General features: G+C 49.4%; 1 protein-coding gene across 3 annotated transcripts in view; it reads left to right on the top strand.

Annotated features, from left to right (window-relative positions):
• Window positions 1-13,576, top strand: part of dock11 (dedicator of cytokinesis 11) — a 321,886-nt gene that overhangs the window by 139,793 nt on the left and 168,517 nt on the right. For all 3 annotated transcript variants that reach the window (XM_038774333.1, XM_038774332.1, XM_038774334.1), the window contains exons 22-23: window positions 180-266; window positions 875-964. In XM_038774333.1, coding sequence (XP_038630261.1) covers window positions 180-266; window positions 875-964 — 177 coding nt within the window. The remainder of the gene's footprint in view (window positions 1-179; window positions 267-874; window positions 965-13,576) is intronic.

Raw genomic sequence — 13,576 nt, 5'->3', positions numbered from 1 at the left:
CCAATTCAGTCTCTCCCATGCTCACTGCTCCAGCTGCTCCAATCATAGGTTCACCCCATCCCACCCACTGTTCCCCTGAGACAGAGGGTGTGTTTTACAGGCCGCCTTCCATTGGAATCAGGATATTCTAAGGCGCTATTTAAATGTTTATTTCATTATGTTTTTCTTTAATTCTGCAGCATACAATTCCCGATATTAAATGGGTAGATGGAGGAAAACCTTTACTGAAAGTTAAAAATCATTTGGTATCCACAATTTACACTGAGGTAAGGAACTTGAATGCTGAAGTCCATTTCAATGTGCAGATCCTGTGTCCACCTGTAAATGTTGTGTAACATCATTTGACCGCATGTAAATATTGTGTACCAACATGAGGATAGATTGGAGAGGTTGGGTGTGTTTTCCTTGAAGAAGGTTGAGAGGAGACTTGATAGAGGTGTTCAAAGTCGTGAGGGTTAGGGACAGGGTAAATAGTGTGAAACTGTTCCCACTCCAGATAGTATCAAGAACTAGAGAACACATTCACAATAATAGGCAAAAGGAGTGGAAGCGATGTGTTGAAAAAATGTTTTCAGCCGGAGGGTGGTTTGATTCTGCAATAATCATCTTGAGAGGGTGGTGGAGGTAGATTCACTCGAAGGGAATTGGATTGATATCTGAAAAGAAAGAAATTGCACGGTTATGGAGGTAAGGCAGGGAAGCGGGATTAGGTGGAACGCTCTTTCAGAGACCCAGTGCAGATACGATGGGCTGAATGGCCTCCTTCTGGACTGCAAAGATTCCATGAGTCTGTGTGTCTATGTGCGTGCTGTCATGTGCTGTTCCCGTGACAATTCTAACAATTATTTTCATGTGATTTCTGCTTTCCCCTCAGGACCAGTACTTGCACAGTTTCTTCCACCACTGTCAGATGAGTCAGTCTGCAGCAAAAGAGGTTGCGGGTGACCTTGTGAAATACCTGAAGGTAACTAATCCTCTGCACTGTGGGGTTAACAAACTGACCTCAAATTAGATATGAAGCTGGTTAAGCCCAGGATGTTAATGTGCAACATTGCCTCTCAAAACGAGCTGAGGAAACACCTGGATAATGTTATTAATGGGTAGCAGTGAGCCATTCGATTCTTCTTGTTGGAAAATGAAATGTCCCTCCCCTTGTAAGTTGAAATGTTGATAAGTGGTTGGAGGATTGCTGGTATTCCACATATTTGTGTTCCGTTCCAGAAAATGTTGTGTTCTATTTTTAAGAGTAGAAATGTTTTTCTCTGAGAACAAAGAATGAAACGTGCCTTGGAGGAAGATTAAGATCAGTCACTTCACACTGCAGTAGGTTCAGTTCAGTCCAGTCCTAGGAAAGGTGTGATTTCTGACAGACTGGTTTCTAGTTGGCTTCAGGTCAAGTGCCAGGAGGGGGAAGGGATGGGATATTTTCTGCTGATCACCTTACGACTGTTTTAACCGACAACCAACATTGACTTGAGGCATGTGGGAGGGGTATGTCTACTCTCTGTTCCAAAATACAACTTCTACGTCTTTTTTAAAAGAGTCAGGAATTTAAAACTTTCGAGGTTAGAAAAAATTGTCATCACGGGAATTGAATTTGTAATCCAATAATTAACTTGGGGAGTACTTGTGTCAATGAGAGCTGGGGCTTGATCAGACGCCCAAAAAATAGAGTTGGGAATCTGTATTTTTTTCCCTGCCCCAGTCGGGAATGCCCCATCGAGGCCGCACCTCCCTCATTTTCTGGCGCCATTTTTAAATGCTGCCCCAACATCTCGACCTTCCTTGGCATCCCCACCTCTCGCAACCCTCAAACGTACCTATTTGAGTGTCCTCGAGCCCACCCTCACCCTATCACATAAGGGCAGGGCATCTCGGGGCCCAATCCCTAGCCGGACACTTCTTGTCTGGCACCCTGGAAGTGCCCCTACCAGCCTGGCGGTGCCACTCAGGCACTATGGCTGTGTTTGGGCGGCAGTGCCAGGCTGCCAGTGTCAAGGTCCCTGGGTGGCGGCAGGAAGGCTAGGGTACCGCCCACCGCCCTGCCCAAAATTCAACCACCGGGGGGGGGGGGGTCTCTGATGATATGAGAGAACCACCCCCCCTCCCCCCAGTTAGAGCCTAACTGCTCACTTAAATGTGTAAACCTGAATCTGTTTCCGAGCATCACAAGTCTTGCAAGAGGTTGTTTCAGGCAAGTTGCTGTGTGAAAATTGTCTGCGGCATAAGAAAAAGGAGTACGCATTCTAATCCATCATTCAGTAAGGTCTACCACAACAGCACGTTCCTACTTCAGCACTTATCCCTTCATTCCCTTGGAATCTTTTGAACATAACATCTTTAATATACTCAACAATTGATTATCTACTGCTATCTGGTGTAGAGAATTTCAAAAATTTGCAGATGAAGAAATGTTTCCTCCACCTTAATCACAAATGGTCAACACGTTATCCTGACTCTTTTGTTCCCGGCCCGACCAGCAGAGGTGAGCATCCTCTTGGCCTCTGTTGAGCTGTCAAAATATTTTTGACAGTTCAGGAGGTCACTCTTCTTTCTTCCAAACTCTTGGAATAGGGACACTCTTCTTTATGTCCCCCCTTGAGACAAACTCCTCATCCCGTTTTTGCAAAATTGTTTGTTCATCCAAACAATTTACTTCATTTAATGGAAATCTGTTAGTTTTCTCGCATTTGTGATCTGAGAGTTCTGTTAGTATTGCAGTAACCGCTCCTTTACAATAATGACCTTGTCCTTCCGGCTTTCCTCCACACAATCTTTCATCTTTACAGCCAGTTTATGTTTCAGGCAGACTGTCTTACAGGCTGAAAGGCCTGACTTCTTTATCAGCCTATCTGGGTTAGCACAGCCCAGGGCCAAGAGTTTAAACCTTAACTACTGTGGTCCACACAATGGAGACCACAAGGGAAGCCCACCATTCCCTACTGACAGGGAGACGAAGATTAGCAAGCAACCATTCCAACTGAACTTTTCTGTTAAGTATTTTATTGGCAGGGCGGCATGGTGGCACAGTGGTTACCACTGCTGCCTCACGGCGCCAAGGTCCCAGGTTCAATCCCGGCCCTGTCATTGTGGGGTTTGCACATTCTCCCCGTGGCCGGGATTCTCCCCTACCTGGCGGGGCGGGGGAGTCCCAGCGTGTTGGAGTGGCGTGAACCACTCCGGCGTTGGGCCGCCCCAAAGGTGCGGAACTCTCCGCACCTTTAGGGGCTAGGCCCGTGCCGGAGTAGTTTCCACTCCGCCAGCTGGCCTTTGGTGCCACGCCAGCCGGGGCCAAAAGGACTTCGTCCACGCATGCGCCGGGGAGGGGGTCACTTCCGCCCCCGCATTGGTGAAGGCCATGGCGGGCGCGGAAGAAAAAGAGTGCCCCCACGGCACAGGCCCGCCCACCAATCGGTGGGCCCCGATCGTGGGCCAGGCCACCGTGGGGGCAGGACCCCGGAGCCCGCCTGCACCGCCAATCCCGCCAGTACCAGAGGTGGTTTAAACCACGCCGGCGGGAAAGGCCTGTCAGCATCGGGACTTCGGCCCATCGCGAGCCGGAGAATCGCTGCGGGGTGCCCGCCGACCGGTGCGGCGCGATTCCCGCCACCACCGAATCTCGGGGGGCAGAGAATTCGGGACACGCCGGCCCGCCCCGTGTTTGCGTGGATTTCACCCCCACAACCCAAAAGATGCGCAGGGTAGCTGGATTGGCCAGATTAAATTGTCCCTTAATTGGAAAAAATGAATCGGGCATTCTAAATTTGGAAAAGAAAGTATTTATTTGGCTGTGAACAACACAAAATCCAAATACGTTCTTCCACGTGTGTGAGAGTGCAGATGCACACCCTCAAGCAAGCATTGTTACATACGTTAAAAGTGCACACCCTATTGCGCTCACCCACATAAATGCACACAAACACGCGTAACCCAAAGTAGAAATAAACATTTCCAGCTGACTCATGTGAATGGACTAACCATGTGGCTTTGGTGGTTCTGAAAGGAAGTGAATATGGAATTCGGCATTAGGTGACAAAGAAAGCTGGTTAAAATTCATACGTGTTATTGAATAACAACCATTGTTTCTTATTAAATCTGAACATATTGAACAGACAGAACACTGAAGTGTACATCTCGAATATCCTGTGGTCCATATTTGGGAATTCCATGTGCCTAGCTCACTCAGCCTGACTGGGGGATTAGTGTCACTGTGCACTACCCTCTCACTGTTTCATTCTGCGGCAACTCCAGTTGGTCAATGGCTGCTTCAGGGTGAACCTCAGCATAGTCAGCATACGTGTCTGCTGCTTCCTCAATGCACTCTTTGATTTTGCTGTGACCACTACATCCAGTAACTGGTCCAAAGTAATTCGATATTTTAACGACTTGTTATTTCAATGATGCCATTAAAATCTCCCTTCACCACAACCCCATCCCCCTCCCCATGTTCCGTATGGTCAGTTGAAAATCCTTGTCCCTGGCTATGATTCTCCATCTTGACTCTCCACTCTGTTTCGGCTCCCACCTTCCCATGCTCTTTCCTTCCTGCTTGATATATGGATGTGGGAGATGAGATAAGCCATGAAATAAGTGGGCGGAGGTCACTTTTAAAATACTTTGGGTGAGATTTTCTCCGCTATCGGCACAGGCTGATGTCTGGCAGGAAAGGCGACATTATACCGCTGACGGCAATGGCGGCTTTTTCGACCATATAGTGTGGCATTAGAAGCAGACTGCAGGCGTCGGTTCCATGCCCTTTTGCTCAGATTCCCCAGCCCCCCCCTTCCTTCCCCATTACCTCATAATTTACGCTGTATTTAAAAGTTGCCTCTTACACAGCTAGCACGCTTGCTGCTGGGCAGTCATGACTGCGAAAGCTAAGAAGCATACTGCCTCGAAATTCACTGACGCCTTCCTCCAGTGCCCGATGGGTGCTTGGATACCCGGCGTGCTTTGCTACCCCCGCGCACTGGGCAAAGACCTGCCAGCAAGACCACAAATCCAGCATGGGAGGTGGTGACACCGTGCTAATGCCTTGCAGAAGAGGACAGCCAGCCAGTGCCGCAAGAGGATGAATGATCATCTCCGTTCTGCCCTCCTACATCCTTGTGGCGCAACATCCTGTAGAAGGTGGCAGATGTGACTAACCAGTTCCCTGGGCATGCATAATCTTCGGCAACACTAGTTCTCCATCATCTGGAGGTATATTAGACATTGCCTGTAGATGCTGTGTGTAGCACGGTGTCACCAAACAATGGCTCTCTGGGGTTTATCCTCTGTATGCAGAGCAAGCCCTGCCACTCCTTCCTCTTCACAGTTCTGCTCCTGCCTCTGGTGAGCCAGGCACCTATGGTTGATAATAATGACAGTGCGATCACCATGTTTCGTACGTTCTCCTCTCAGAGACTTGGCGGTTAGCTTCTGTCTGACCGACCGCGTCTTCGCCATTCACCGTGTGAAGCTGCCTCTCAAAACCCACAAGCCACCACATTGATACACAGTTCTTACTTTGCATTCTGATTTGTTAAGACCTCATACAACCCTTGTCCCACGCCACATAACCAATTGGCCACAGCTTTGGCCACTCAACTGCGTCCTGAGTGTCTTGTTATGCCCTAGGCTTCCTTGTGGTACACTTGATAAAGGAAGGTTCAGATGTGGAGATAGCTTCAACATGTTTATTAAACTATTTACACTTCTCCTACTCTGGTTCGCCACTACTGTTAATCCTTCTATAGCTACTCAGACTGACGAACCAGTCTGCTACAATCCACGTGGTGGGAGTGATATTGAATCAACCCTGTGTCTCTACTCACTGACTGTCTCCACTGGAAAGAGGAAGATCATGTGTGCTGTGTCCTTTATATATGGGTTGGTGTAATGCCCTCCTGTGGTCGTGTCACCTCTGTATGTATCGTGAATGCCCATTGGTTGTGTCCTATCTAGCTGTTCTAATGGTTGAGTGTCTGTATGTCATGTCTCTGGTGCTCCCTCTAGTGTCTAGCTAGTCTACATGTATTTACATTAACCCCTTGTGTATTTACAGTGATGCACATCACCACACTGATCTCTCGACTTGATGCAGGCATTGTCCAAGACTTCACTCCAAGGTCTTATGCTAAACGTGGTCAATGGGGGGGTACTTAACAGCACACAGCCAAGGGTTAGGAGTGCTATCTTTGGGCAATGCGCCATTGCCAACGTTCTATGGGAGTATAGTAGCTTGCCCAATTGGACAATGGTACAGCTCCACCATGGCAGTTATTGCTTTTGGAATGAGTGCACCAAGGGTTAAATGCTGAGCAGCAAGCAGTGGCACTCACACACATAAGTGGTGTTTGAGTGGGCATAATTGCATGACAAGTTTGACGTCAGGCATGTCAATTGAGTTACAGCTAAACAGTCTCATCTGCAGCAGCATAATGATCACTGGCATGTCTTTCTATTAACCTTTTGCTTGATAACAGCCCACCACCAGAAGCTCCCATCAAACACCCTGCCAGATTTTGGTGGAACGATCAGTCCAGGGGGCAGCAGGGTAGCATGGTGGTTAGCATAAATGCTTCACAGCTCCAGGGTCCCAGGTTCGATTCCCGGCTGGGTCACTGTCTGTGTGGAGTCTGCACGTCCTCCCCCTGTGTGCGTGGGTTTCCTCCGGGTGCTCCGGTTTCCTCCCACAGTCCAAAGATGTGCGGGTTAGGTGGATTGGCCATGCTAAATTGCCCGTAGTGTCCTAATAAAAGTAAGGTTGGGGGGGTTGTTGGGTTACGGGTATAGGGTGGATATGTGGGTTTGAGTAGGGTGATCATGGCTCGGCACAACATTGAGGGCCGAAGGGCCTGTTCTGTGCTGTACTGTTCTATGTTCTATGCTGACTCCCCACCAAACTGTCACAGGCTTCCCTTCCCTCTGTGATGCCCTTTTAAGAAGCTCGGGCCCGGCAGCAGAATGCAGCCTCAAGAACGGAGCTATTCACACTTGACAGTCACCCCTTCGCCTCCTCCTGGTCTCACTTGACTAGGCCCCTGGTATCCTCCCCCAGTACCCTGATCTTGCTTTGAATCTTATCTCGATCTCCCTTGAGTCAAACCGTGGTGACCCCCGAGTCAACTCTGGCAGCTTTGAGGTAAGCCTGGTGACCCCTGAGTCAAACCCTGGTACCCCCTCTCCCTCCTGAATACGCGGAGCAGCTCTGTGAGTACTGTGCTCACCACTGAGCTCTCCTCGGAGATCTGATTGGCAGGTGCACGCCTTTTGAAGCTATTCATGATTCGTGCCATTCTGATATCACGCCACCGTGGATGGATTATATGCTGTGACCACTGTGGATGGGTTATATGATGTGGGGCTTTGATTCCGGCATATAGACACAATAATGAGAAGCAAATGTATTCCAAGGAGGTTTCCAACGTTCAACAGTGGGAAAGACAGATTGGCACTAACAAAGGGAAAGGGCCGTTCATGGCAAACATTTAAGCTGACTTAAAATGTGGCTTTGCACTTCTCGTGATATTTTCCACTCCCATTGCCGACCCCACCCAACAAGAAGGGGACCAGAAAATGTCATCCTGAAAGTGCTGGTCACAGCAGCTGAGCGAACATAGCGTACACTCCCAGTCAGGTCCTCTGCATGCCTCAGGTCTCTTGAGAGACTCTGCGGCCTGATTCAGGTGACACTGCAGCCACTCTGAGATAGGCCAGAGAGAAGGTGGCATCAGCAGGAACAGGGCAACAGGTTCTACCCTGACATTTTCACCTTGTGACCATCCCACTTCCAATCGGTGGGAAATCTCTAAATCCCCACCTGCCTCATGATATTAGACGCATTAATCTCTTGGGTTAGCTTGCAACAGTGGCCAGGGGAATTAACCTACAATTTCAGAGCAATCGGAAGAGTTCGAACCCTTTGATAGATCATCCACAGTCTCAGGGAGCCGCTGACTAGGAAACTTATGGAATCGTTCCACAGAAATTCTTGCAAAACTCACAAACTCAATCTGATCCCTCTTTTACATCGGATCACCGAGGTTTTCAGTGAGGGAATGTGAGCTCAAAATAAAATCTGCCTGAGAGCATTGCACGCCAGAGACTCTGCCCAAATTTGGAGTGGAAATTTTGATTTTGTGAAGAGAGTGTTCGCACAGACGCAGCACTGAAATTCAGCTCATGGTTGCTAATGTAAGTCATATAAAGTAAAGATTGAAGTAGGTTACAGCTGCATAGATACATAGAACATACAGTGCAGAAGGAGGCCATTCGGCCCATCGAGTCTGCACTGACCCATTTAAGCCCTCACTTCCACCCTATCCCTATAAGCCAATAACCCCTCCTAACCTTTTTGGACATGAAAGGAAATTTAGCATGGCCAATCCACCTAACCTGCACGCCTTTGGACTGTGGGAGGAAACCGGAGCACCCGGAAGAAACCCACGCAGACACGGAGAGAACGTGCAGACTCTGCACAGACAGTGACCCAGCGGGGAATCGAACCTGGGACCCTGGAGCTGTGAAGCCACAGTGCTTGCCACGTGTGCTATCGTGCTGCCCCCTGCTATAAAACTCCTGCCACTTTCAACAAGCCACTGTCAACCATCCCAGCCTATTTTATATTTGGGTTCTGGGGATAGGGGCAGGAGAGTTGCAAGTGTGCGCACCTGACTCAGGCAGATTCCCTCATCCCAGCTGTGGGCTCGTAGGCTCTGAAGCTGAAGCAGTGGGTCTGCTGCCAGAATTAGTACTTTAAGCTCATAAGAGGGCCAGATCTTCACACAGCCATTTGAAAATGGCAGCTGGAGGATTCCAGGATTCCACCCCCCCCCCCCCCCCCAACAATTTGCATAGGTATGGGAGCGTGTGTATAGTGAGCCCACATCTTATACGATCAACCTGTTTGACTGCATTGCAGGATAGTCATCACCTAGCGTCCCCATTGCAAATTTCATGGAGCCAAGGCCGGAATCGAACCGGGGCCTCTGGCGCTTTGATTCAGCAGTGCTAACCATTGTGCCACCCTGCAGCCCATGTCTCTCTTAACATCAGAAAAACAGAGAATCAGATCATTATCACATTGCTGTCTGTGAGAGTTTGCTGTATACAAATTGACTTCCCGTTTCCTACATTACAGCAGTGACTACATTTCAAAAAGTACTTTTGGTTGTAAAATGTTTTGCGACAAACTGTGGGTTGTGAAAAGCATCTATCAACGCAAGTCTTTCCTTCTTTTCAAATGCCAGTGGATTCACAGATATATAGAATTGTAATTTAGAGCCGGTGTAAAACCAGCAGAGGGCCTGGAACTGTAAACATGGCCATTCAGCCCCTCCAGTGCATTCCACTATTCAATTGGCTTATGACTGACCTCGATCATTACCCCATTTGCATTCATTCTCAATCTAACCTTCATATGGTTATCCCTTGATATCCTGACCTAAAAAGAAAGTATCGATCTCAGGCCTGAGGCTTTTACCTGTGCCAGCAGCTGCAGTCTTTTAGAAGAGAGATTCCAGATCCCAACTGCCCCATTTGTGAAGGAGTGCAGCCTGATATTGCTCCTGAATGGCTGAGCTCTAAGTTTGATGTTTGCTGCCCCCTGATGTACACTATTGACATTTAAAGGAACTGCCATTGGGATTCTATGTGTGATTGCGTGGGACTATTGTAACCCGAGTTATAAATGACAAGACTGCGTGTGGAGGGGCTGGGCAAGGGGCAATGCTGGATTTTGGAAATAGCTTGTGTAGTTCAGAACCCAGTTACAAGTTGGCACAGTGAAGACCTGAATCTTTTTCAAGGTTGTCGATCCAACCCTGCTGCGCAAAATGTACACTGACATTCTCGGTGCAGTACTGAGGGAGTGCAGCAGTGCCGGAGGAGCCATCTTTCAGATGGGGGGGCAAAATTCTCCCCTACCCGGCGGGGCGGGGGGTCCCGGCTTATTGGAGTGGCGCCAACCACTCCGGTGTCGGGCCTCCCCAAAGGTCCGGAATTCTCCGCACCTTTAGGGGCCAAGCCCTGACATTGAGGGGCTAGGCCCGCGCCGGAGCGGTTGGCACCACACCGACTGGCGCCAAAACCGGCAACAACGGCCTTTGACGCCCGCCGCCCGGGCTGGCCGAAAGGCCTTCGCCGGTTTGTGCATGAGCCGGTGCGTCAGCTGCCGCTGACGTCACCACCGGCGCATGCGCGCTGGGGGATTCTCTTCCGCCTCTGCCATGGTGGAGGCCGTGGCAGCGGCGGAAGAAAAAGAGTGCCCCCACGGCACTGGCCTGCCCGGCGATTGGTGGGCCCCGATCGCGGTCCTGGCCACCTTGGGGGCACCCCTCGGGGTCCGATCGCCCCGCGCCCCCCCTCCCCGGGGGCCCGTCGCGCTGCCGATCCCGCCGGTACAGAGGTGGTTCAAACCACGGTGGCGGGAGAGGCCTCTCAGCAGCGGGACTTCGGACCAGAGAATAACGGCAGTACAAAAACCCGTAGCCTCCCGCCGGCCCCCGCCATTCTCCGAGGCGGGCGGTGGGATTGGCGGAACACCGACTTTGTGCGGGTGGGAGAATCCTGGACATAGCGGGGGCGGGATTTTCGGCGGCCCCGGGTGATTCTCCGACCCTGCGTGGGGTCGTAGAATTTCGCCCGAGATATTAAACTGAGGACCTATCGGGCCTCTCGGGATATAAAAGATTCCACATGTCAAAGAAGTGAAAGACTCTCTCGCCAATGTCCTAGGCCAGTAGTTGTCCTTCACCAACATTATTAAAATCTATTATTGACAAAAAGAGTACTCCGCTACTTGTCAACAATAACATATAGGATGCGATTCAGCCACCCTGTTGTTATCGTTTATCACATCTTCTAAAGTGTTTCTCACATTACAGCAGTGACGAGGGTTTTGAAAGACACGGGTGATTTTGTGCCCACGTTCGCCGTCAGCGAGAGCAGTGTCGCGGAGGGCAAAATCTCGTGAGAGTCAAGAAAAGAGATCCTCGCCATCGAGATCTCATTTCCCGATTTTTCCGACCCCTCGCTGGCGATGTGATGAGATTCCCACTTGCAAAGAGCGGGAAAGTATTGAAACTTCGCCGATGTGATGTCACATCGGCGAGGTTCACAACAGCTTTGTGAAGACGGGAAATAGTCGAGGGGATCCCACCAGGGCGCCAAGGTAAGTATATTCCCCGGGGTGAGGGGGACACGCCTGGGCAATGCCCTCCTTGACCCTACTACCCCGGCGCAGGTTGGTACTGCCAGGTTGGCAGTGCCAATCTGAGCCAGAGGGCAGTACTGGCACCCCATTGTGGCAGTGGTGTTCAAGTTGTAAGTCACGGTAAGCGGGAGTGGGGAAGACGAGGCAGTGAGGTGAGGGCAGGAGCAACCGCGATACTGCCGCAGTGGTGTAGTGGGTGGGGGGGAGAAGAAGCCCTGCTAATTGTCCAATTTGTGAGGTGAGGGGTTGCTGGGGGAAGTTTTAACTCTCTGCTGACTGGGTTTCCTGGAAAGGTGACGGCGTGGTCACTGTGGAGTTGGTCTGGCCAGCTCTATCAGGTCCCACTCCACCAGAGTGACGATGTAAATCACGCCCCCGATTTTTATTTTTGTCAGAGTACGGGAAAACCTGGTCTGAAAACTTGGCTGTGTATCTGGAGAGACACACGCTGGTTTTCAGTCAGAGCCTGACACTCTGCCCACTGAAATACAAGTCCCTTTGTTTTCTTTACTGGAGCAGCCATTTTTTTGGATTGTGAACTCTTTTTACTCCTCTACTTGTCAACAATATCATATAGGATCCGATTCAGCGACCCTGTTGTTCCCGTGAGGATCCGGGAGCAACAGGTGAATTGTGGGCGAGCTCCAAATCTAGGCCACCTAATAGTTCTAGGGATGTAGAGGAAAGGATGGCGAAGATGATTCTGGAAAAGAGCGAAAGTAACAGGGTAGTTGTTATGGGAGACTTTAACTTTCCAAATATTGACTGGAAAAGATATAGTTCGAGTACATTAGATGGGTCGTTCTTTGTACAATGTGTGCAGGAGGGTTTCCTGACACAATATGTTGACAGGCCAACAAGAGGCGAGGCCACATTGGATTTGGTTTTGGGTAATGAACCAGGCCAGGTGTTAGATCTGGAGGTAGGTGAGCACTTTGGAAACAGTGACCATAATTCGGTGACCTTTACATTAGTGATGGAAAGGGATAAGTATACCCCGCAGGGCAAGAGTTATAGCTGGGGGAAGGGCAATTATGATGCCATTAGACATGACTTAGGATGTGTTGGTTGGAGAAGTAGGCTGCAAGGGTTGGGCACACTGGATATGTGGAGCTTGTTCAAGGAACAGCTATTGCGTGTTCTTGATAAGTACGTACCAGTCAGGCAGGGAGGAATGGGTAGAGCGAGGGAACCGTGGTTTACCAAAGAAGTGGAATCTCTTGTTAAGAGGAAGAAGGAGGCCTATGTGAAGATGAGGCGTGAAGTTTCAGTTGGGGCGCTTGATAGTTACAAGGAAGCGAGGAAGGATCTAAAGAGAGAGCTAAGACGAGCAAGGAGGGGACATGAGAAGTCTTTGGCAGGTAGGATCAAGGAAAACCCAAAAGCTTTCTATAGGTATGTCAGGAATAAAAGAATGACTAGGGTAAGAGTAGGGCCAGTCAAGGACAGTGGTGGGAAGTTGTGTGTGGAGGCTGAGGAGATAAGCGAGATACTAAATGAATACTTTTCGTCAGTATTCACTCAGGAAAAAGATAATGTTGTGGAGGAGAATGCTGAGACCCAGGCTATTAGAATAGATGGCATTGAGGTGCGTAGGGAAGAAGTGTTGGCAATTCTGGACAAGGTGAAAATAGATAAGTCCCCGGGGCCTGATGGGATTTATCCTAGGATTCTCTGGGAAGCCAGGGAAGAGATTGCTGAGCCTTTGGCTTTGATTTTTATGTCATCATTGGCTACAGGAATAGTGCCAGAGGATTGGAGGGTAGCAAATGTGGTCCCTTTGTTCAAGAAGGGGAGTAGAGATAACCCCGGTAACTATAGGCCGGTGAGCCTCACATCTGTTGTGGGTAAAGTCTTGGAGAGGATTATAAAAGATACGATTTATAATCATCTAGATAGGAATAATATGATTAGGGATAGTCAGCATGGTTTTGTGAAGGGTAGGTCACGCCTCACAAACCTTATCGAGTTCTTTGAGAAGGTGACTGAACAGGTAGACGAGGGTAGAGCAGTTGATGTGGTGTATATGGATTTCAGTAAAGCGTTTGATAAGGTTCCCCACGGTCGGCTATTGCAGAAAATACGGAGGCTGGGGATTGAGGGTGATTTAGAGATGTGGATCAGAAATTGGCTAGTTGAAAGAAGACAGAGAGTGGTGGTTGATGGCAAATGTTCAGAATGGAGTTCAGTTACGAGTGGCGTACCACAAGGATCTGTTCTGGGGCCGTTGCTGTTTGTCATTTTTATAAATGACCTAGAGGAGGGCACAAAAGATTGGGTGAGTAAATTTGCAGACGACACTAAAGTCGGTGGAGTTGTAGACAGTGTGGAAGGATGTTGCAGGTTACAGAGGGACATAGATAAGCTGCAGAGCTGGGC

This window comes from Scyliorhinus canicula, chromosome 17 (genome assembly GCF_902713615.1).
Source record: "Scyliorhinus canicula chromosome 17, sScyCan1.1, whole genome shotgun sequence".
Lineage (NCBI taxonomy): Eukaryota > Metazoa > Chordata > Chondrichthyes > Carcharhiniformes > Scyliorhinidae > Scyliorhinus > Scyliorhinus canicula.
This window is presented reverse-complemented; position numbering and strand designations above follow the sequence as displayed.